Source organism: Pan paniscus, chromosome 7 (assembly GCF_029289425.2).
Source record: "Pan paniscus chromosome 7, NHGRI_mPanPan1-v2.0_pri, whole genome shotgun sequence".
Lineage (NCBI taxonomy): Eukaryota > Metazoa > Chordata > Mammalia > Primates > Hominidae > Pan > Pan paniscus.
In genome coordinates this window covers 112575444-112599107 of record NC_073256.2, presented here as the reverse complement: position 1 = coordinate 112599107, position 23664 = coordinate 112575444, and the positions used below count along the sequence as shown (strand labels likewise).

The 23664-nt window shown below is 38.5% G+C and overlaps 1 protein-coding gene and 1 non-coding gene across 4 annotated transcripts in view; both read left to right on the top strand.

Moving 5' to 3' along the window:
* The first annotated feature begins 2708 nt into the window (after positions 1–2708).
* CFAP418 (cilia and flagella associated protein 418) overlaps positions 2709–23664 on the top strand; it is a 64100-nt gene continuing 43144 nt past the window's right edge. The window contains exons 1-5 of one of the 3 annotated variants that reach the window (XM_055116758.2): positions 2939–3530; positions 8768–8855; positions 12011–12075; positions 12638–12703; positions 20259–20354. In XM_055116758.2, the coding sequence (XP_054972733.1) occupies positions 3037–3530; positions 8768–8855; positions 12011–12075; positions 12638–12703; positions 20259–20354 (809 nt within the window). In that variant the 5' untranslated portion in view covers positions 2939–3036. Of the gene's footprint in view, positions 3531–8767; positions 8856–12010; positions 12076–12637; positions 12704–20258; positions 20355–23664 lie in introns of all 3 variants that reach the window. The other 2 variants (XM_003821677.7, XM_034966376.3) reach the window with 2 other exon arrangements.
* On the top strand, positions 2827–2908 carry TRNAS-AGA (transfer RNA serine (anticodon AGA)). Its single transcript has one exon. It is a non-coding gene; the product is annotated as a tRNA-Ser (tRNA).

The window sequence follows — 23664 nt, the reverse complement described above, 5'->3', positions numbered from 1 at the left end:
GTTCTCACTCGTAAGTAGGAGTTAATTTATGGGTACACAAAGGCATATAGAGTGGCATAATGGACACTGGAGACTCAGAAGAGAGGAGGACGGGTGAGGGGTAAAGGATAGTAACACTATCTATTGGAGGCTAGGTGTGATGGCTCACGCCTGTAATCCCAGCACTTTGGGAGGCTGAGGCGGGCGGATCACCTGAGGTCAGGAGTTCGAGACCAGCCTGAACAGCATGGAGAAACCCCGTCTCTACTAAAAATACAAAATTAGCCCGGCATGGTGGCACATGCCTGTAATCCCAGCTACTTGGGAGGCTGAGGCAGGAGAATCACTTGAACCCAGGAAGCAGAGGTTGTGGTGAGCAGAGATCAAACCATTGCACACTCCAGCCTGGGCAGCAAGAGCAAAACTCCGTCTGGGGAAAAAAAAAAAAAAAGAACACTACCTTTTGGGTATAATGTACACTACTCGGGTGACAGGTGCACTAAAATTTCAGACTTCACCACTATACAATTCATCCATGTAACCAAAAACCGCTTGTACCCCAAAAGCTACTGAAAGTAAATAAAATCAATAAAATGAAATTTTAAAATGTAAACGGAATAAATTATCCAATCAAAAGACCAGAAAAATGGGAGTAGAAGTGAGGGAGCGAGGGAACACACTAATTTTTTTCTAATATACACAAAAAACAAAACACAGAAAACCAGAAACATTTTCTCTTTTATTTTTTCACCATCTCTCATTGCAAATCTTCTACACGCTAATAGATTCTTTTTTTTTTTTTTTTTTTTTTTTTTTGAGACGAAGTCTCGCTCTGTCGCCCAGGCTGGAGTGCAGTGGCGCGATCTCGGCTCACTGCAAGCTCCACCTCCCGGGTTCACGCCATTCTCCTGCCTCAGCCTCCCGAGTAGCTGCCAGTACAGGCGCCGGCCACCACGCTCAGCTAATTTTTTGTATTTTTAGTAGAGACGGGGTTTCACCGTGTTAGCCAGGATGGTCTCCATCTCCTGACCTCGTGATCCGCCCGCCTCGGCCTCCCAAAGTGCTGGGATTACAGGCGTGAGCCACCGCGCCCGGCCGCTAATAGATACTTTCAACATTGGTACAGATCCCCTCAGATTTCATCTTCTCAAGAGCAAAATCAAATCATTAATGTAAGCCTGTTAAACTGGATGGCAACTAACTATGACTTCCCCTGGAACCATGTTGCAAGGACCGCTTTTTCAAGCAGCTTTTCCTTGTCTTTCTGCTAGAGGCCGGTTCTAGGTAAAATCGCCCAGCAAGGCTACTTGGAAAAAAAACTTTAAAAAATTAATTAGTTGGAAATCATAGAATATGCCAGGATTCTAGACAAATAACTAGTGTCCGAGTCCCCTCCTTGCCCCAACATTGTCTCCCCACCCTCTAGAGTTCTCTACTCTGACTACAAGGGTAACACATGTCAGGGGGCCTCTAGGATACTACTTAAGCATCCTGACAGTGTCTGATCTGAGTGGTCAGTGCTCAATGTTAAGTATTTTGCATAAAAATGCTAGTTTCCCCTGTGTGTGTATATATATGTTTATATGCATATTTATGTGTGTGTGTGTGTGTGTGTGTTTAGGCCAGGATTCTAATAGCTAAAAACAAAGATTCAGAGACAATAACTAGAGCAGCCCTGCAGAAAAGGGGAGTGTTGCCTTGCTGAAAATATTCACAGTTGGTCTGATGGTAACATGGGGTGTGCTACTAAATGATAGTTTGATCTAGATGATTTGTTTGTTCAAAGTATCTTTCATCTCCTAGGGATAAAAAGCCCTGCTTTGTCACATTTGCAATTTCCCTCATGTAAATAACACCCACTATGGCTCATTTCAAGCTTCCCAAGTGACATCACTGAATGGAAAGTTAAAGAGAGAAAGTCTTTCAGATGTAAACAATCTCAATTATATTTATAAATAATAGTAGAAGGTAGTGGAATCACTAGAATATGAATTTTGAGTATCATATTTGCTTTTAATATAATGTAATTGCAAGTTTGCATAATTTAATATTTAATAATAATTGCATTTAACAACTAGCTCCCAAAATCCTTGAAAATTTATCAGTGGGTAGGAGTGAGCATGTCCCATTGGCTCCAGCACACCACTACATGTTGCTCTTCAGGCACCTTAAAAGATACTTTGAACAAACAAATCATCTGGATCAAACTATCTCCAGAGTTCCCAAGGGTGCCAACCTCTTTGCTACCCCACTTTAGAAATACCCAAAACACAGGTTAAACTATGGACAGTATTTATTAAGAATGCCATTTACAATACCTTACACTTGTATCACGCTTTACACTTTTCAAAGTAGTGCTTTTATGGCACGGTGGGACTGTCTGACCCTGCAGAGTGAATTTAAATCGCTGGGTAACAGCTTTTTAATGTATAATGGGTGAAAAGATAGTCCTGGGAGCCGTTTGTCAAGGAGAAAGGCGTGGAACTGGCAGCCCCACAAGGAAGCCGGGAAGCTGGTTGGCCCCTACCCGGTTCCTGGTTCTCTCCTGGAAATTGCTCCAACATTGTGCAAGCAAGTGGGTGTGCAATAGTTTTGAGCACGCATCTCTCTCTCTCTGTCTCTCTCTCTCGGATTTAATTAGAATTTCCGTTTTTTCCAACAAAGAGTTGGACGGGATACGTTCTAAGAGTTTTACAAACTGTAAAATGATGAGCGAGGTAACATTCAAATATGCTCTTAACAGAACAGCTCAGTAATGGTTTTCTCCACATCAAAACGTGCCTATTGCTGCAGCAGATGCGTATGCAGAGTCTACATGCATTCTCACCACAAAAATTCACACGGCGAGTAGTCGTGGCCGAGTGGTTAAGGCGATGGACTAGAAATCCATTGGGGTCTCCCCGCGCAGGTTCGAATCCTGCCGACTACGGGAATGTCAGCTTTTTGCCGTCAACACTTACTTTTTGTGTTTTAGAGCGTTCTGCTCAAACCTTCCACAGATTTCAGGAATTTACAAACGGCTGAAACACAACAGGGACCCAAACGGGAGAGGAGAGAATGAAGGGGCGAGAATGCGTGCTTGTGGTTACAACGTGGGCCCGGGAGGGGGAGACGGGAGGAACCACGCCAGACATGCTGAAAAGAAGAAACGCAAAGCATCGCGAGTCACACAGACACACTGCAGAGACAGCTCCGAACTCTGTCCCTGCATACGCCCGCCCCTCACGAACCCACCGCGTTCTCTGCCGCGAGCCCTCGTGGGCGCCGGGTTGCCACGGGAAGCGGTGCGCATGCGCGGGGACGCCTAACGGGGCGGGAGCCCGCCAGGTCCCCGCGTTACCCCTGGAAACCACCGGAGCCTTGGCGATTGGAGGGGAAAAGGCCAGGCGATTCAAGATGGCGGAGGACCTGGACGAGCTCTTGGATGAAGTCGAGTCCAAGTTTTGCACACCTGACCTTCTAAGACGGGGCATGGTCGAGCAGCCCAAAGGCTGCGGCGGCGGCACCCACAGTAGCGACCGGAACCAAGCCAAGGCGAAAGAGACTCTCAGGTTAACCGGGCGGGAGGGGTGGACTGTTCTGGTAAAGCCCTGCTCCAGGCCCTAGAGCTGCCCCTCCGCCGCCCAACCCAAAAGAAACGTGCCCGCGACCTCCAGCCCCTCCTTGCATCAGGGTTCAGACCCTCAGCGCCCTACCCTCCGCGGCAGCGCATTCGTCGACCCTCTACGCGGATTCTGGCATCTCTTCACTCAGCGCAGACTCCGCCCCCCGGCATGCCCCAGAGGGCTGGCCCCCGCCCCGCAGAGCCCGCAGCCCGCGCCAGTCTCCTTCATCCTGTTTCTGGCTGCCAGCGCGTAGGAGGTTCTAGTCGGGGACCGGGATACCCCTCAGGCGCCCCGTTCTTAACCCCGAGAGGGCTGTGCTGACCTCGGCCGCATTTTGCCTCTGTGTGGCCAAGCGGTTCTCATCTCCCTGTGAGGTGCCCTGTTCGACAACCTCATCCCATTGCCTCAGACCCCACTCCCCAGGTCAATCCTATTTCTGTCTTTAGCTCAGTTTTGTTGTTTTGTTTGTTTTTTGAGATGGAGTCTCGCTCTGTCGCCCAGGCTGGAGTGCAGTGGCGCGATCGTAGCTCACTGCAGCCTCCAACTCCCCGGTTCAAAGATCCTCCCACCTCGGCCTACCCTAGCTGGGATTACAGGGACGAGCCTGTAATCTGGGATTACGTAAGCTGGGATTACAGGCACGAGCCCGGTTAATTTGTATTTTTTGTAGAGACAGTCTCGCTGTGTTGGCCAGGCTGGTCTTGAACTCCTGAGTTCAAGCTGTCCTCCCGCCTCTGCCTCCCCTAACTGCTAGGATTACAGTGGCGAGCCATCGCACCTGACTCTGTTTTATTTTTTTAACTCAGGGAGTTAAGATGAGATTAAATTCATTACAAAAGGGTTAATTATTGTGAACATTAAACCGTCTACCTTCCTTCTCTCCATGGCCCCCTAGTTAAGGGTGCCAGACATACATATGGAAATTTAAGGACATTTCTTAAGGTATTTTGGTTTTTGATCTAAAAACTACCTTTCAAATTTACCAGTCGTTTTTCCTCCATGTAATTATTAAATAATAGGATTTCCTTCACTTCCTCATTTCCCCCACAACCCCTCAAAAAAAAAAAACAAAATGTTTGCATAAGAATATTGACCTTCAGTAACTCTTGCTAGAATCTTTTGGAAATTGCCTCTTGCCTAGAATATTTTGGAAACGCTTGTGAAATTACACGGAGGCAACTTTGGATCAATCTAAGAACGTCATCTCCGTTAATTTTTTTGCTGCATCTTTGGTTTGGTTTTGGTTTTTTTGGTGTGTGTATGTGTGATTTCCCAAAGTATTATCCAACTCTGTTACTATCCAGTACACCTGGCTTACCTCCAGTGACATTTATTTATTTTATTTATTTATTTATTTATTTATTTTTGAGTTTTGCTCTGTCGCGCAGGCTGGAGTGCAGTGGCCCACCTCAGCTCACTGCAAGCTCCGCCTCCCATTCTCCTGCCTCAGCCTCCCGAGTAGCTGAGACTACAGGCGCCCGCCACCACGCCTGGCTAATTTTTTGTATTTCTGGTAGAAACGGGGTTTCACCGTGTTAGCCAGGATGGTCTCGATCTCCTGACCTCGTGATCCACCCACCTTGGCCTCCCAAAGTGCTGGGATTACAGGCATGAGCCACCGTGCCCAGTCAGTGACATTTATTTATAAAAATTCACTCTGCGAAGATAAAAGCATCGAAAAAATTCTAAAGGAGTACATAAACAAAATTTCTAAAAATTAGTTGAGTTCTGAGCAGCATTTTAAAACAAAAATTAGAAACAACTATAATTACTATGAATGGGCTAACACTCATTTGGCTGGATGTTGTAAATATCACTCTCATTAACTTTTATTATTTTGTGTACTGGAATTCCTTATGTATCTATTAGCGCATCTACCATCCCTATCTCACAACAGTGTTGCTTTGCAATTTCTTTAGTACTTTTCGTTTGTCCTTCTAGGGGATAGAACTAGTCTATCAAGGAGCTTTTCAGAGCTGTTCATCTTAGGAGAACTAGCATGCGGAGGGGTAGGATGTATTGAAGCAAGCTGCTCAAAATGGAAAGGACTATTTATGTGGATCTTCTCCAACCATGGGTTGTGTCATGCCTGTTCTTGCTCTACTAAAATTCATCCGTAATATTTCTAGTACCTCAGCCCACCTTAATACATTAGATTTTTTTAGTACTAAGTAACATAAAAGCCTTAGTGAAACAGTACTGTTGTCATTTATATTAAAACTTTTCATCTGGCAATGTAGTTGTAAATTGTACAAAAAACAGCAACAAAGGGCCTAAACCTTATACCAAATATAGTCCCAACCTGGTTTATAATGTTATATATTAAAATTTTTCCTTGAGCCAAAATTTATACTTAAAAGCTAGGGAGCAATTTATGTTTGAATTTATTGACAGGAGATTACCTACTAATTGTATAGCAGTGTAACCTGTATCTCTTGTAAGCGTTAAAATACTAATATTACCTCTTAAAATGATACTATAAATGCAAATAATACTATAAATGACCATGCTACATCTGGATACCAGGAACAACTGCTAATGTAAGAGGTCAAAACATGCAATTTGTTGAAGTGTTCAAAATGATAAAAAGAAATATGTGATTAGTAAAAAAATAAAAAAAGACTGATGTGGGTTGAGAAGAACTGCAATAGGAATAAAGTGGTTCAGGATAATACAGATGGGAATATTTAAAGATAATATAGCTTTCTAGATGATAACTATAATAACAGCCAACATTTATTGAGCTCTTTCTGTATGCTAAGTGCTTTGTATATGTTATTTCATTTAATCTTCACAATCCCATGCGTGAATACTGTTATCCCCATTTCATTGACCAAATCAATGCTTAGTTACTTGCCTAAAGTCATATTGCTAAATCACAAGGACATAGTAGATCTAGATTTAAGCTTTCTATATAATACCTCTCACATTTAATTATAGGTTTAAGTGTTTATATTTTATCTTAAATATATGTTTTATTTTCAGCAGAAACTATATCTTTAAAAGATTAGAATGTCAGAAACAGAGTCAGAAAAGGAACCAGTAAAAACTTATTAACATTTGATTGAGATTATTGTCACATCAAAAGACCAAAAAGAGTCTTATACAGTCCTTTAAAATTATGAGTTCTCAATGAAACGTTGACTTTATTGTTATTACTGTAGCAAAGCATAGGCAAGTGTAGGCATTTTGAAATTGTGTGATCTAAGAACAGACCAGAATCTTATGTAAGCTGGTAATTTGGATCTGTAACAGTACTGATTAGGTTGGTGGAGTTTGGATGTATCTGATTCTTGAAATTGTGAAATTGCATGAGGGAGGAGAACCCGGAAAGTATGTCCTGAAAGCCAAAGGAGAGAATTTTAAGAGGACATCTTAGCAACCTCTTATCGAAAAAGAAATATAAGGAATTGGTACCCAACAGTGTCAGATGCTTCTGAAAGATTAAAGAGGATTGGAACTGAGAACCACCATTAGATTGTAGTGATTTGGGCAGTGGAAACCTTCCAGAGAAAAGTTTCACTGTAGTTGAGGGATTAGAGGCCAGAAGTAGAATATTATACCTGAAAGAAATTTTAAATAGTCATCTAGATATCATTTTTATAGATAAAATATTTGAGTTTCAGAGAGATTAAATAATTTAAACTAAGTCGGTATCTCTAGACTGGTGATGATTTTGCCACCCAAGGGGCATTTGGCAATGTCTGGAGACGTTTTTTATTGTCGCACCTGGGGAAGGGTGTGCTATTATTTAATAGCATCTAGTGGGTAGATGCTGTAAAATGTCCTGCAATCTACAACAGTCTCCTGCCCCCACATACACTCCCCAGAGAATTATCTGACCCAAAATGTCCATAATTCCAAGGCTGAGAAACCCCCGCCTAGGATTAGCACCCAACTAATTCTAAATCTAGTCTACTTGTAAGGAAGTAGAAATCGTGGATATAGACTGTTCTTCAGTAGTGAGTAAGAAAGGGTGGCAGCTTCAAGACAGGGGTTTTTTGAAGTGTCTCTTTGAAGAAGCAAGCCTTGAGCATACCTCTAAGTCAAAGGAAGAAACCAGTATACAGTGAAAGACATTAAGGGTAAAAGTTACAGTACAACTGAAGAGGCTAAGCCTGGAGACAGAATCAACCATTAGGTAGTAGGCAGCCATCTCTTGCTTTTCTTATATCAGGTTAAATTATTTTACTCCAAGATGTAATGAAGAAGGCCTATGTTAAAAATTGTCAGAGTAAATACATTTCTGAAATTAGAGAGTTTGACTAAAAAACTTGTCTTCTAAAACAAATAATTTAATGAAGTTATAAAGTCGATGTACAGCATCTACTTCATACAAACGCTAAAGAAAGTTAATCTTGTATAGTATTAAGTGCACGGACTGCCCTAGATTCAATTCCAAGCCTTTTCTCCCACTATTTATATGACCTTGAACAGATTTCTGAATCTCTCAGTGCCTTTTCTTCATCTATAAAACTGGGGTTAAATAAAGATATACTCATGTAAAGACTAAGGACAATGCCTGGGTTATAGTAAGTATTCAATAAATACTTACTATTTAGTTATTAGCTATTTAGCATCAGCTATTAAATAGAAGTTCTGTGCAGTAGTGGTTTATATTAATAATCCAGTGATGGCTTTGCCTGCAGAAGGTAGAGGTAGTTGAGTAGTTGAGATATTCTGTCTAACAAAAGCACCTTTTTTTGGGGTGGAGGTGGTCATTTGATTACATGACCTTCGGCCCCTCTAGTAAAGAGGTATGGTTGACTTACAATGCAACCTTTAGGGGAAAAGTCAGGAAGACTTGTTAAAATTATCTCTGTTTATAATATCAGGTTCTGCTTATTGCACATATTTTGTATTAAATACATGCTTTATGTAATTTAGATAAGTACATACCCAGCTTCCTCTTGAATATAATGTATATAGCTGTAAATGTCTGAAGTATGTAATATCAAGTATGTAATAGTATAGAACATATGTGAATTTGTACCTGATTGTACCTGATAAAGTATATCTTTGTCTCAACAAACTTAGACTATATCCACAGTGAAAAAAATTAAAATCACTTTTATCTTTCTATTATCAGCTCTAATAATGGACTTAAGCAAAACTCTTCTGATACTAGCTTTCTCTGCTCATAAACCTCAGGTAAGTTTTCTTTGTATATGTTTTCTTTTCAGATCAACAGAAACATTTAAAAAAGAAGATGATCTTGACAGTCTTATTAATGAAATATTTGAAGAGCCCAACTTGGACAAAAAACCCTCTGTAAGTCAAGTGTTATAAATATGTAGTAATTCTGTCATTATTTCAAGACATGTTTAGAATAGTCTTAAAGATGACACAAGTAGCTACCCATTATCTTTTGAATTCTGAGAAATACAATTACTTAAAGAAATTATTACACTTAAAGAGCAGTAGAAGCAGTAAAATATTAGAAACTCTCAGTATGTGTTTCCCTGTGCATTTCTCAGTAAGAATAACAAATTAGAAAAGCTGTTAGCATAGAAGTCAACTCACACATCAAGCTGGTCACTTGTATTTATTTGTAGTATCTAAGGACACTTTTCTAAAAGGCCAAAAACAAACAGCTTTCATTGTAGGAATGTGCTTAGCACCTCACATGCAATGCCATTGCTCTTATCCCATGAAGCAATGACTAAATTGTTAATATTTCAGTTTTTTAAATGTTTGTATGTCTATTTTAGCTGCATAAAAAGTTCAGAAAGTAATATAACAGCAACCTATATACTGAACATACCATGACAGCCACCCATATTAAACATATATTAATGTTTTGCCATATTTGCTTTAGTGGACCTTTTTTTTAAAAAAGAAGTACAAATTAAAGATATAGTTTAAGACCTCTCTAAATCCTACTCTATTGCCTTCCTTCCCAAAGATAACCATTTATCCTTTCCATCCATACATTTATACTTTCATTACATATGTACGTAACCATAAACAATTCTAACTGTGTACAGTAGTCCATTGTATAACTCTGCCACAGTTTATCCACTTCCCTGATGATGGACATTTAGATTGTGCTCAGTTGTTTGCTATTACAAATAGTGCTTCATCAGATACCTTTTTTTTAATCGGAGAAAAGGCATACAAATTTTGACATGTACACAGGGAAAACCAGTGATTACGCCTTCATTAGATATCTTTACATGGCTTCTTTTACCCATATACGGAAGTTTCTCTAGGGTGTATAAAGCTAGAAGAGGAATTCCTAGGTCATAAGGTGTGCTCATCTTCAACTTTTCTACCCATTGCCAAATTGTTTTCCAAAGTGACTTTATCACTTAACATTTTTCATACTGGGCAGTATATGAGAATTTATGTATTTTAATTTTTATCAGTATGGTGTGTGTCAAGCATTATCTGTTAGATTTAAAAGAAAGATACAAAAATAGACGTCTAATTTACAAAGATCACAAAAAAATTTAAGAAATAACTATAGTACCAGGGTTTTGTTTTTTAAAGGATAGGGAAGATAAAAGCAAAACAATGGACTGAAAATACCTAGGTAATGGTTGTGGTAAGAATATGGATAGGGACCACTTACATTTTTGTCACCCAGACTAAAAATCAAGTGACTAGTATAGATTTTAGAAAATTAAACTTTTTCAATTCACCTGAAGTAAATTAATAAGCACATGCCAAGTTGAATAATATGTAAACACAATAGCAATATTAAATACAGTCATTCCTTGGTATACTCAAGGGATTGGTTCCAGGACCCCCACATATACCAAAATCCATACATACTCAAGTTCCACAGTCAGCCTTACAGAACCCACCTTATGAAAAGTTGGCCCTCTGTACGTGGGGTTTCGCATGCCACAAATACTGTATTTTTGATCCTTGTTTGGTTGGAAAAATTCCACATATAAGTGGACTTGTGCAGTTGAAACGCATGTTGTTCAAGGGTCACCTGTACCCTGCAAATAGAATACTTCCTAAATACTGAGTAAGTGCGTAAGCACTGAATAGTAATGCCAATTAGTAGTACTAATTAATGGTAGAAAAAAATTACATCATTTTGTTGCTCTTCATTAATCATCTGAGCAATTCATTGTTTATTAAGTACTAATAGGGTGCATATCTGTATATGAGGCGCTATCTTTTCAGTTAAGGTGTTTCAGAAGAAGATAAGTACTTCTCTGGTTTGGCTTTAAGATATACTAATTTGAAATAAAAGTAGCTCTTATAATCATGAAGAAATAAATTTTTAATCATGATCTTTTCCTTTTTTAGTTATGTATTATGTCCAGTTTTCCAACCTTCAAAGGAGACAGCAGGTCTAAGTAAAACATTTATTGGGAAAAAAAAACATGTATTAACAAAAGAAACATAGATAAACAGATAGTCTATGCCAACGTTGTCATTAGAGGCTATATTATGCCCTGACAATACTACTCCCTTACCGCACCTCCTGCTCTCCCATTCTGTCGCATTTCTGAACTGTTCCCAGACCCACACAAGAAAGCCCAGGAACCAACAACAAACCTCAGAGTGTGCCAGCTTAGAGTCATAAGCCTGAGTCTGGATGGCACATGAAACATGCTCCCCAAACAGATTCGTGCGTATTATTATTTTTCAAACATGTACCAAAATTTTTTCCATTTCTGCTTAACATCAAATAAGAGTTGAGAGACATAGTAAAACAATATTTTCGCCTCTATTAAATTTCCTCACCCACTATGTAAAATGAAGGCACGTCTCTGCATAGTTTAAATTGCCTTTTCTCCATCTCACTTCCTCTCCTTGGCGGTGGTCCTAGTGTGTGGTTGGTTTATGTTGTTTGGTACCATATACCAGTTAACACTTAATAAATGCTTGCTAATGATGATGATACTATGTAACCATATAGGAACTACTGTATGGTTGTGACTAGGTAGTTCTACATTTTCCTTGAACATTTATTGGTTGATGCCATTCCATTTGATCAAAATTAATATTCCTGAAGTTACACAGGAGCTTGGTTAGTTTAATTTTAATTCATATGACGCACATTCACAGCCTTTAAAAATGAGTCTGAGGTTTTTTTCCTCCTCAATTGAATTTTTCTAGAATGAAGTTTTAAATAGCAGGTCCTTCATATTAAATCATTGAACTGTAATATTAACTGAAGAGTTATAAAGTGACTCTAAATCTTAGCATGCTAATAATGGCAATATATCAGTTTCCTAGCCTAAAAGTTAGTAGAGTAATTTGCACATTCCTTAGGGAGTTCTACTTCCCTTTTGCCTTTAAAAGGTTTTGATCATTGTTTTTATTTCAGAAACTTAAAAATGATGCCATGAAAATTTGTATTTAAGTCATTTAGAAAATATTCTTGTTATAAGGAATATTAGTTTTCATGTTACAGTTTTCTAAGTTACTCATGGCCTTTTATTGTTTTGCTTTTTTAACAGAAATTAAAATCTAAATCTTCAGGTAACACATCTGTCAGAGCTTCCATTGAAGGCCTTGGTAAAAGGTAAGTTGAGATTGCTTTGGTGAATTATACACACTATTGAGCAAACACTATGAGCATAGTCTAGTAGATTTTGTTACCATTTAAACAGCAGTGACATTGAACAACAAAGTGTTGGTTGGCCTTCAGGAGAAAGACCAATAGCAATATCTTCAGTGTTCTTATGGTCTGTGACCCCCTTTGTGTAAAGGAAATTAAATGGGGGATTATTGCTATTGTAAATAATTTTCTGCCATTTAAAAAAAGTGTGAACAGTTTCTCAAAATTAATGTTCTGTTATATTCTTCAGTATTTACTTTGTCCCTTACATTATTTGGCAAACACATTTTTCTTTTACTCATTTTAATTCCTTGAGTGTTCCTGAATGTACAGGTTATATCCAATAAAGCAGTGATCCTACAATAAATATCTCTTCTTTGAAATGGTTGGCTTGCTAGGGAAAATAGACAATTTGATTACAAGAACATAAAGTCAATAAAACCAAAAATTTTTTTAACATGGCCAAATTAACTTCTCCTATTTTTTGTTATAACTTCATATTTTTGCATCTGTTGAACACATCTAGTTGCAGTCCGGTGTACCTTGGTGGAAGCTCTATTCCATGTGGGATTGGAACAAATATTTCATGGAGGTAGGTTGTCAGAAATGTATTATACTTTCTTACTAGGTTTTTTCCAAATGGATGCCCCATTGTTAAAATGTAGTTATCATCTTCGCATCAATCTGTTTTATAAGGAGAGGTATTTTTATTAGCTAATCTAAGAATTCTTTGTTTTTTATTCTTGGGAGATAGCTATTGAAAGCTGTGATGTTAGGTACATATTATTCATTTTATGCCCTTTTCTAAGCCCCACTTGAAATGCCTGGATCACTCCAGTCCCAGCTTTGTTTCCACAGGACACAGGAGAGTGAACTTCCTTCCAGGCAGTGGAAGCAAAGTGGCCATGCAGATACATGATGCCTTACGCACACTGCCTTGGCCAATTAGCATGCAAAGCTACAGGTCTGCATTGCCCAAAACATTCTCAAGCGTACTTGCTTGATTTTACATGTTTACATATTTCAAAAACAAAAACCTTATGTTCTTTGTCTCTTCCCTGCCCTTCCTACCTCCACTTTCTCATTCAGTACCTCTTTCTGGGCAGTCTTATAGTCATGATGCCACCTACCCCAAACCCATATTAGCCCCATAGTCCTAGCACATTCCATTGGCATTTTCATAATATGGGCAAACAGTTTGGCTTTAAGCAAACCCTACTCTCCTGCTGCTTTTGGTTCTATTTTTGGCAGAGGTCTACTTACCTAACTTACTTTATTAAAATACTTTTATCTAATTATTTCTAAAACACTTATTTTCTGTTAATTTTTTAAGAAAGAATGGCCTAAGTTATATGATTGCATGTTGACCACATTTCTGGAGGGCTAACTGTTGTATAGTCAAGTGTCACCAAGAAGGATACATTCTGAGAAATATGTCATTAGTCATAAGTCATTATGACTTCCTCATGTACAAACATCATAGAGTGTACTTACACAAACCTAGATGATATAGCCTACTCCACACCTAGGCTAGGTGGTATGCTAGCCTACTACATACTACTAGGCTATAAACCTGTGTAGCATGTAACTGCACTGAATACAGTAGGCAGTGGTAACACAATGGTAAATATTTGTGTATCTAAATATTAAAAAGGTACAGCAAAAATACATTGTAAAAGATTTTTCAAATGGTACAGCTGTATAGGGCACTTAGCATGGACAGAGCTTGCAGGACTGGAAGTTGCTCTGAGTGAGTGAATGAGTGGTGAGTGACTGTGAAAGCGTAGGACATTACACTAGTATAGACTTTATAAACACTGTAGCTTAGGCTACACTAAGTTTACTTTTAAATGTCTTTAATAATATTAACCTTAGCTTACTGAAACTTCATTTATAAATTTTTTTATTTTTTTAACTTTTGATTCTTTTTAATAACAATTTAAAATACATCATACAGCTATACTAAAATATTTTCTTTCTTTGTATCCTTATTCTATAAGCTTTTTTCTATTGTTTCATTGTTTTTTACTTTTTTTTTTTTTTTTTTTTTTGAGACAGAGTCTCGCTCTGTCATCCAGGCTGGAGTGCAGTGGCGCAGTCTCGGCTCTCTGCAAGCTCCGCCTCCCAGGTTCACGCCATTCTCCTGCCTCAGCCTCCCGAGTAGCTGGGACTACAGGTGCCCGCCACCACGCCCGGCTAATTTTTTGTATTTTTAGTAGAGACGGGGTTTCACTATGTTATCCAGGATGGTCTCCATCTCCTGACCTCGTGATCCGTTCTCCTCGGCCTCCCACGGTGCTGGGATTACAGGCGTGAGCCACTGCGCCCAGCTCTGTTTTTCACTTTTTAAACTTTTTTGTTAAAAATGAAGACACAACACTCACATTAGCCTGGGCCTATACAGGGTCTCGGTCATCCATATCACTGTCCTGCACCTCCACATCTTGTGCCACAGGAAGGTCTTTGTTGCGGGGGTACAACACGCATGGGGCTGTCATCTCATAGTAACAGTGTGCCTTCTTCTGAAATACCTCCCGAAGGACCTGCCTGAGGCTGTTTTACAGTTAACTTTTTTTAATAAGTAGAAGGAGTACATTCTCAAATAATGATTCAAAGTATAGCATAGTAAAAGTTATGAACCAGTAACATAGTTTATTATCATTATCAAGTATTATGTACTATACATAACTGTATGCACTACTTTTATACAACTGGCAGCTCAGTAGGTTTGTTTACATCAGCGTCACCACAAACACATGAGTAAGCATTGTGCTATATAGGACAGCTATGATGTAACTAGGAATAGGAATTATTTAGCTCCGTTACAATTCTATAGGACCACTTGTATATGTGGTCCGTCATTGACCAAAACATCACTGTGGCAAATTAATTATACTGAATAATAGAAGTGGGAGTTAAAAAAAACATTGTTGGAGGGTTGTGCTGGTGCCAGCCTACATCGAAGGACAATGCCCAGAAGGTAGGGCTATAGGACAAAAGTGAAATTAGGAGTCTGGAGAAGCCTTATATGGGAATACCAGGCAGCCAACAGGCTAATATAAATCCACTGGAATGTTACCTACTGTTAGAGCTATAAAGAAGAATTAATAGTAATTGAATCATCATGTGTTGAGGACTCTCTGTACAAAAAAATTAGAGATACAAACTGCCTGTAGAGGTAGTGTTGTTGCTGTCAGTCCTAAATTGCCTGTCTCAACTCAGTTGGGACTTGTCTCCGTCATTTTCAGAGCCATGCCTCCTCTATTCCAGGCATCTCTCAAGTCACCCATGAGCCACAGCAGCAGTTTCCCAGTTATCATCCACTTACATCTTTTCTAGTATCACCCACATATAGCATTCAAGATAATATCCCTAAAATACTATTTTGAGTGCCTCTCCTCTATTCAGAAGGGAAGTGAGAGTTGCCATTTGTCTCACATTAACTCTAAACTCACTATTTGCTTTACCAAATTGTTATCCTTGTTGTTCCTCTCCTCTCTTTAGTTCCTTCAGCTCCAATTAAAGCCTGGGTCAGATATTCCACTGCCACTGGGATGCTTGTCATTCTGTACTTTCCACTTATGTTTTTCTGTGTCTGAGTATATTTACATTTATTCCCTATCTGGAACAACACTCCCTTCTAATGCATGTCTCCTGCTGCCTTATCTGTTTAATTCACATACTGCAGATTGATTTTTCTATTTAAATTTTTTCGATTTTTTAAATCCATTGAATGCCCATGTCCTAAACCCTGTGCTAGCTTATCAATAAAAGGCAAAACACTGGCCAGTGAGGAACAAAGAAGCGAATGATTACTCCTGTGGCCTGAAATGGAAGGGCTCTGATGACAGAATGCCTGAGTTCAAAGCCTCACTCTGCCACTTAACAAGCTCTGAAGCCTTAAGAAGGGATGTTATCTTCTAAAACCTGTTTCCTCACTCTTAAAAACTAAACATATTTCATGGAGATACTCTGAGGATTAAATGAAATAATACGTGAAAACTATGCCTGTGGTGCAAAAGACAGCTAGGTACTGCAGGCACACTGGGTTCTAATTAAGGTGTCTTTCTCATCCATTAGTCCTGCTTTCTTGTTATGTTATATCTCAGGGACAAGAATCTTTATTCTACTACTAGTTTTCCATTTTATCTCAGGAAATACATATAATTACAGGTGCCTTCTGTTTTTACAAATGATCTTTTAAAAAATACATTCTGGTTTACTTCTAAAAAGTAAACATTTCATTAAGATTTTCTTATGTATGAAATATTTTGTACGTACTTTGATTTAGTTGTAGCACAGACAAAATCTATGTTAGATGGAATTTCAGTAAACCAAAGAACAGCCTGTTTTCATAGCACGAGGCTCCTATCACATACTGTTAGTCCAAGTGGGATGCCAAAATCAATTATACCCGATTTCTACCTCCTGCACAGCTGTGAGAAGAGATACCAGTTGCATATATATGCGCAGGTAAATGTTTGTATTCACAGATTTTTTATTAGTTGCCCCTTTCATGACACAGAATTTGCACCCATAGAAAGACAAACACATATGTTCATCTGCATATGCAAATTTTATGTGTGAAGTACTTTATACTGTCCAGAGCACTTTTTATATATGCATATTGACCTACCTGCTCCACAAGAGAAAAACCCAAGATGCTGATCAAGAATTTTTACCTCCATTTTATAAATGAAGAGATTGAGGTACTTGTGTTAAATTCATCAAACACATATTAACCACCTGATAGGTCCTAAGGATTAAATGAACAAATTTTGATGAACAAATAAATGGACACTTCCTGTCTTCAATGAGCTTTCAGTCTAGATGAGGAGATGGGCTTTAAATAGATTATTCCACAAATAAGTATTTATTTTCCATTTGATATGTGACATAAAGGGAACGTATGGGATACTATAAGCATAGATAATGGACACTCTAACTAATATGAAGGGTCAGGGAATACTTCTCTGAGCAGATAATCAAACCACAATATGAAAAATGAGTAGGAGTTGGACAAAGAGAGGTGACCATTGGAACCAGAGCACACGCATGTTTAGAAGCTCCCTGAGAAGGGGAGGAGCTGGGGGTGTTCCTCTGGTGGAAGGAACAGAGCGTATCTGGCCATGCTGGAGCATAATGAGTAGGGAAAGAATGGCCACTGACTGGGCTGGAGAGAGAGTGGAGGGACATTTGGCTTAGGGTCCTGTAATCCTTTTGAGGATTTTGGAAAAAGTTTGTCCTGTGTTCAATGGGCCAGATTGTGTTTCTTAAAAAAGTCATGTTGGCTGCTGTGCAGAAAATGGCTTGGGAGTTGGAGGGGCAAGACAGGAAAGGACACAGGAAGACTAGTCAATGGGCAGTAGTTAGAGTGGTCCAGGAAAGAGAAGATGGGAGCTGTGACCTGCGTGGTAGCAATGGCTATAGGGAAAAGGTCAAATTTGAAATATTTAGAATATAGAATTGACAGAATTCAGTGATTGACTAAGGAGGGTAAGAAAGAAAGTTGTTAAGAATGACTCCCAAATAAGGTGCCTTGCTCAAGGTCATATCAGTTATTGCAAAGCAAGGATCCAGATTGGTTACTTGATTCCTAATCCATTATGCTTTCTATTATACCACTTAGCAGAAAGCCATGTAATATGGGAAGAATCTTAGCTGATGTTGCTGTTGGAACTGCTGTTATCTTCAAACTGTCCAGACATCAAGTTTCTCTAGTCCCATTGTGCAGATCTGATAGGATTTAACAGAGAACCACAGTGTCTGGGCAGAAGATTGTATTGGGTTGGATTTGGGGCATTCCTGTCCTAAACATCTTTAAAATAGTGAATTCTACTTTTTAGCTGGACAAAAGAACAAAGCTCTTGGTGACATCTTATGTGTGATTCCCTCTACATTTTAGAGGGAAAGACCTGACAGTTTGTCTTTCACTGGAGTCATGACTTTATATTAGATATGCTTTTATGTACATAGTTATGAAAGAGAAATATATTTCAGCCCTGAAAAGAGTACTGATTTGCATGGCCAGGGCATAAAGGAAATTGAATCTATCCTGCCTATTTGCGTTGTTTGATTTCTAGATACAGCTCTGGCTTGAGGTAATGCTGAATGACTTTAGATTTTAGAAAAAGATTTGTCTTTCACTTGTTGGTGGAAAAGGGGAGAGAATAGTAGTAGGAAGCATGGTGGCAGTAATAAGTACTACAGATAAAACGAAGGCATTTTCAAGCCAATTGAATTTTACTCTCAATTATTTTTTAAACAACTTGCAAGACTGGATTATTCCATAGACTGGTACTAATTATGATCTGATAGAGTAAATCGTAGCAGTGGAATGATTTCTTAGCTGCAAGTTAGTTTTATGTTTCTCAAAGGACAGTGTTTGTAGGAAAATGTGGTGGTGTGAATAGATTTGAATAAACTACTAAATTTTAAATTAAATTAAAAAGCTGTATTTAGCATTATGGTTGAGATTTTACACATACAAAATGTCAGGAAATTCTAAATTATAGTTCCCACAACAGCAATAATTCAGCCAAATTGCACATATGTATTAAGGCATTAAAGTTAACACTCTGTGCAATCATGTAATAAACTATATATGCATAAGAAAGCAGGTCATAGTAGCTTTGGGAACTATCAATTTGCATTTCCTGACTTGTACATTTGAAGTCTGAGTTCAAATGTGTACAAATGTAGTTGTTGAATTTCCAAATGTAGAAATGCAACTTCATAAATTGCTAACAGTTTGAAAGAAAATATGGACTTGCCTATGAAACTTGTATAGGTTTTAAATGTTTCATTATTATTATGGTTAATAGTATTTTTAGAAATACAAAGCATTTATTCTCAAAGAAACTTTCAGGCCAAAAGTATTTGCATTTTGAAATTAGCGTATCTGAATTTTGAAGGGAAATAAATGAAAAAAATCTAATGATGAGTGTATTTTTTCATTACAGAAGTATTATGTGCTTAATGAAAGAATAAAAACAAAATTGAAACATGTATAAAGAAAAAGATAATAATCTCCCTTCCTTCCCTTCAACCACTCCTGATGCAACCAGGGTTACTGTGTAGTATATAACTTTCTACATTTTGCTCCATGTTCTTTTTTTTTTGAGACAGAGTCTCACTTTGTCGCCCAGGCTGGAGTGCAGTGACGCGATCTCCCCTCACTGCAACCTCCGCCTCCCGGGTTCACGCCATTCTCCTGCCTCAGCCTCCTGAGTAGCTGGGACTACAGGTGCCCGCCACCATGCCCAGCTAATTTTTTTGTATTTTTAGTAGAGACGGGGTTTCACTGTGTTAGCCAGGATGGTCTCGATCTCCTGACCTCGTGATCCGCCCGCCTCAGCCTCCCAAAGTGCTGGGATTACAGGCGTGAGCCACCGCGCCCGGCCATTTTGCTCCATGTTCTTATAAACTTCTAGCCACCTATATAGGAATTTTTTGTGGGGGTCGTTTTTACAAAAATAGGATCATGCTATATATGTTAGTGTGCACCTTGCTTCAGATATCCCTCCAGGTTAGTATATAGTCTAGTTATCATGAGCATTGTTTGTTTCTTCTCTCACTGCAATCAAAGCTCTATGAAGACAGAATCTCATTAGCACATACCAGACTCTCAATAAATATTTTTTGAGTGAATGAATGCATTATGCCAAGTTGTGAGGAAGCAAACAAATACAATCTTTTCCCAGCGCTTAAGCAGCTTATCTGAAAAACAGATTCATTTCAATGTCATGTGACATATTCTTCGGTAGAGATATTCCTGAAAATTTCAGTAGGAAGGGGAGCATTTAAAGAAGTTAGCTTATATGACGATCTCCCTCAGACGTAATTTGAAAACCATGGAATTAAAAGATCTACAAATCTATTTTCTTTCATATCTATATAATATATGTGTAAGTTCAGTGTACAAGATCATAGTAAAATAGGTAGGTTTGTGCAAAAATCTAACCTTAAGGTTTAGACCGTAAATAATGCTTTAGGATAAAGATTTATAATCAGATTAATCTGTACTTTTCTGTTGTTTATTCAGTAATCTGTAATATGTGGTGTATCCTATAAATAAATCACCATGTTTTCATTGGTATTTAAAGATACCAATAATCTTTAATATACAATTTTTTTTCTCTGAACAGAGCATGTGACCATCTGCGTTGTATAGCCTGTGATTTCTTGGTAGTCAGCTATGATGACTATATGTGGGACAAATCGTGTGATTATCTGTTTTTCAGGTATGTTGCTAAAGAACTTCACTCTGAAAAAAGTACCAAGTAGTTTATATTTCCTATTTTGATATATTCTCTCTGGGTGGATTCGGCCAGATCTTGTGGGCTTCACCTCTTCAATATAGTCATGTGCTGCATTATGATGCTTCAGTCAACAATGGACTGCATATATATATATACATGGTGGTTCCATAAGATTATGACGGAGTTGAAAAATTCCTATCACCTAGTGACATCATAGCCTTTGTAATATTATACTGCAATGCATTGCACATGTTTGTGGTGATGCTGGTATAAACAGTAACATGCTGTAGAGGTTTGTAGCCTTGGAACAGTAGCCTATACCATATAGCCTAGGTGTGTGGTAGGCTATACCATCTAGGTCTGTATAAATTCACTCTTTGATATTCCCACAATGATGGAATTGCCTAACAAAGCATAAGCAATGCATGACTGTGTTTCTGTCATCCATCTCCTTCTCTCCATCTGCCTGCTGTCAGCCTAGATAAGGACATGTTACTTCTGGACAAGAATACAGAAGTAACCTCCTCACTGGTTTTTCTGGCTACAATCTCTTCTTTCAGACCATCCTTCCCTTGTTCAGAATTAAAGCATAGCTCAGAGTATACCGTCTTCCTGCTCAACACCCTTCCACTTACAGAATAATGTCCAAATTCCTTAGCATGGCATTCATGACCCTCCATAATCCAGCTCCCATCCATCCATCATCCAGCTTTGTCTTCCCACAATGTATATTTCACCTTTGCAAGATTTTAGCTACATCAGAGTACTCAAGGCTCCCATTCCCTCTGACTTTGTACAACCTCTTTACCTCTTAGGATGCCTTCCCACCATTTTATCTACCTAAACCCTACCTGTCCTTCAGAGTATAATTCATCACATGTCTTCCTTGATTCTTTCACCACTCTCTCAACTGGAAGAAAACTCTTCCCTTCCTGTGTATTCACAGTGCTTTGGACCTATTATATACAGTAATATAAAACTGAAGCTCTTAGGTTGGTGTTTGACTACCTCCCTCCTTGTGGCTGAGATAATGTCTTGCTCATATTTATATAATTTGTACATTCTTATACACTTACAGAATACCTACTATCTTTAAGGTGTTACAAGTTATAAAAATATATTTGAACTTTACATTGACATTTTCAAATAAAAATTTAAAGCTAAAAATTAATACAGTGTAATATTGCAGCACTTTTCAATAGCATAAAGAAAAGGGTAAGAGACTTTCCCCTACGCCTTTTTTGGCAGCCATTCTTGGGTAAATCTATGAGTATACCCTAATTTAATAGTTTTTAAACTTTTTCACATCAAGAACCACTTTGCAAATCTTATGAAAGCTTTGAATGCCCCTCATACACATACAATTCAAATATAAAAATACATGGAAAAATTATAACTTGAAAAATTTTACAGTTTCCAACCCAAATAAAGCCTAATGTACTCCCAAAATCTGAGGTTAGGAACCCATACTTTTAGGCTTAGCCCACTTTTTACCCATAAGTGGAAAAGTTGGCTTTTAATTACAGGTTGACTTTCCCTTTTCTGACTTTTCTAAACCCTCTGCTATTTACTGTCTACTAGTTAATCTAATAAGTGGTTAATAATCCCCATATGTCACCAAGATGAAGCATGAATTTTTATAAAACTATCATAGGATAATAAAATGCATGTAACATCAAGGCAGTGGTGAACACAGGCATAAAGTAAACTATGGATAACCTAGTCGGTACTTGAGGAACTTGCAGCATCTCAGAGTTATCAAGAACACCAGTTGGTTTACCCTAGATCTGTGGCAGCCTGGTTTAAAAAATATATGTACTTTTAGATAAAACAGTGACAACTAGAGGATTTATTATACTATTAAAAATAAACAAGTAGTCATTATTTAAATCAGTAGAAAATACTGTCTCAGTTCTCAAGACACTTAGGAATATGTTTGGGAGATAAGAGAATGGAACAGCTAAAGAATAAGGCAGTCTCCACCATTAGGATATAAATCATTGATAGATTTATTTTGTACAATATATTGGTGTTTACCAGTAGACATTATTCAGCACCTAGTCTATGACACTCTTAGATACTGGGCTTATAAGATGAGAGGAACCCAGGGGAAGGGAGACATGGGTGGGGACAAGCATGTGAGCAGCAAGGTCATAGAGACAATGGGGTCAAGAGCACTGATGGGAGGTGAGCCTTGGATAGGAAAAGGAAGACCTCTGTGACTGAGAGGAAGCCAGCAAGGTACTGATGTGTTCAGGGTGAGCTTGCCAGGAAATTGAAGGCTTTCATACCTGGCGACCTGGTTTTGAGAATGAAGATGTGATCTGCTGAAAATAAGGGAGTGGAGGAGGATGTGGAATAATCACTGAGGAAACCAGAAGTGGACAGTGACCAAAGACAAGTTAAATGTTACACAGTGGAATGCTGTGCAGTTGTTTTATTGTCCTATTTTACAGATGAGAGAAATAAATGTATCCTATCTTTGAGAAGTTTTAGAACTTTTTTTTTTTTTCTGAGCCAATCTTGCAAACCCTGTTACCCAGGCTAGAGTGCAGTACTGCAGTTTCAGCTCACTGCAACCTCCACTTCCCAGATTGAAAGGATCCTTCAGCCTCAGCCTCTCGAGTAGCTAGGAATACAGGTGCGCACTACCACATCCAGCTAATTTTGTAGAGATGGGGGTCTCACCATGTTGCCCATGCTGGTCTCGAACTCCTGAGCTCAAGTGGTCCACCCACCTTGGCTCCCCAAAGTGCAGGGATTACAGGCATGACCCACCACACCCAGACAAGTTTTAGAACATTCTAAAAGAAGTGTCAGCTATACTTATTGACCACCTTGCCACAACAGCTGAAGAAAATGCTTTTATTTTTCTATTAAATCGTGTTTTCTTTAAGAATGGAATGATTTTTCCCTAAGCTTTTAAGATACGTGCATTTTAAAAACCATTTCAAATGTCATAATTAGATCCCTGCCTATTCGTGATTCCTAATCCTAAAATCGCTAAGGATTCAGTCAAGTATCAAATGTTAAGTTTTCAAAATATTTTGCAGATCAAATAAAGGACATTTTTCCTCAACAACTTAGTTTTGGCGGGGTTTTTTTCTTTCTGTTAAAATTTAGATTATTCATTTCTTCCCTTAGCTAAGTCGTTTAGCTAGTCAGTCTGTTTCCTGAAGTCAGACAGTTGGCTTGGAAAATCTGTCAGGTTTTGTGAGGTTCTAACCTTCTAAATTGTGCCTGAATTTCGTACAGTTTAATACTGAATGTGGTGCCCATTGACCACCAGAGG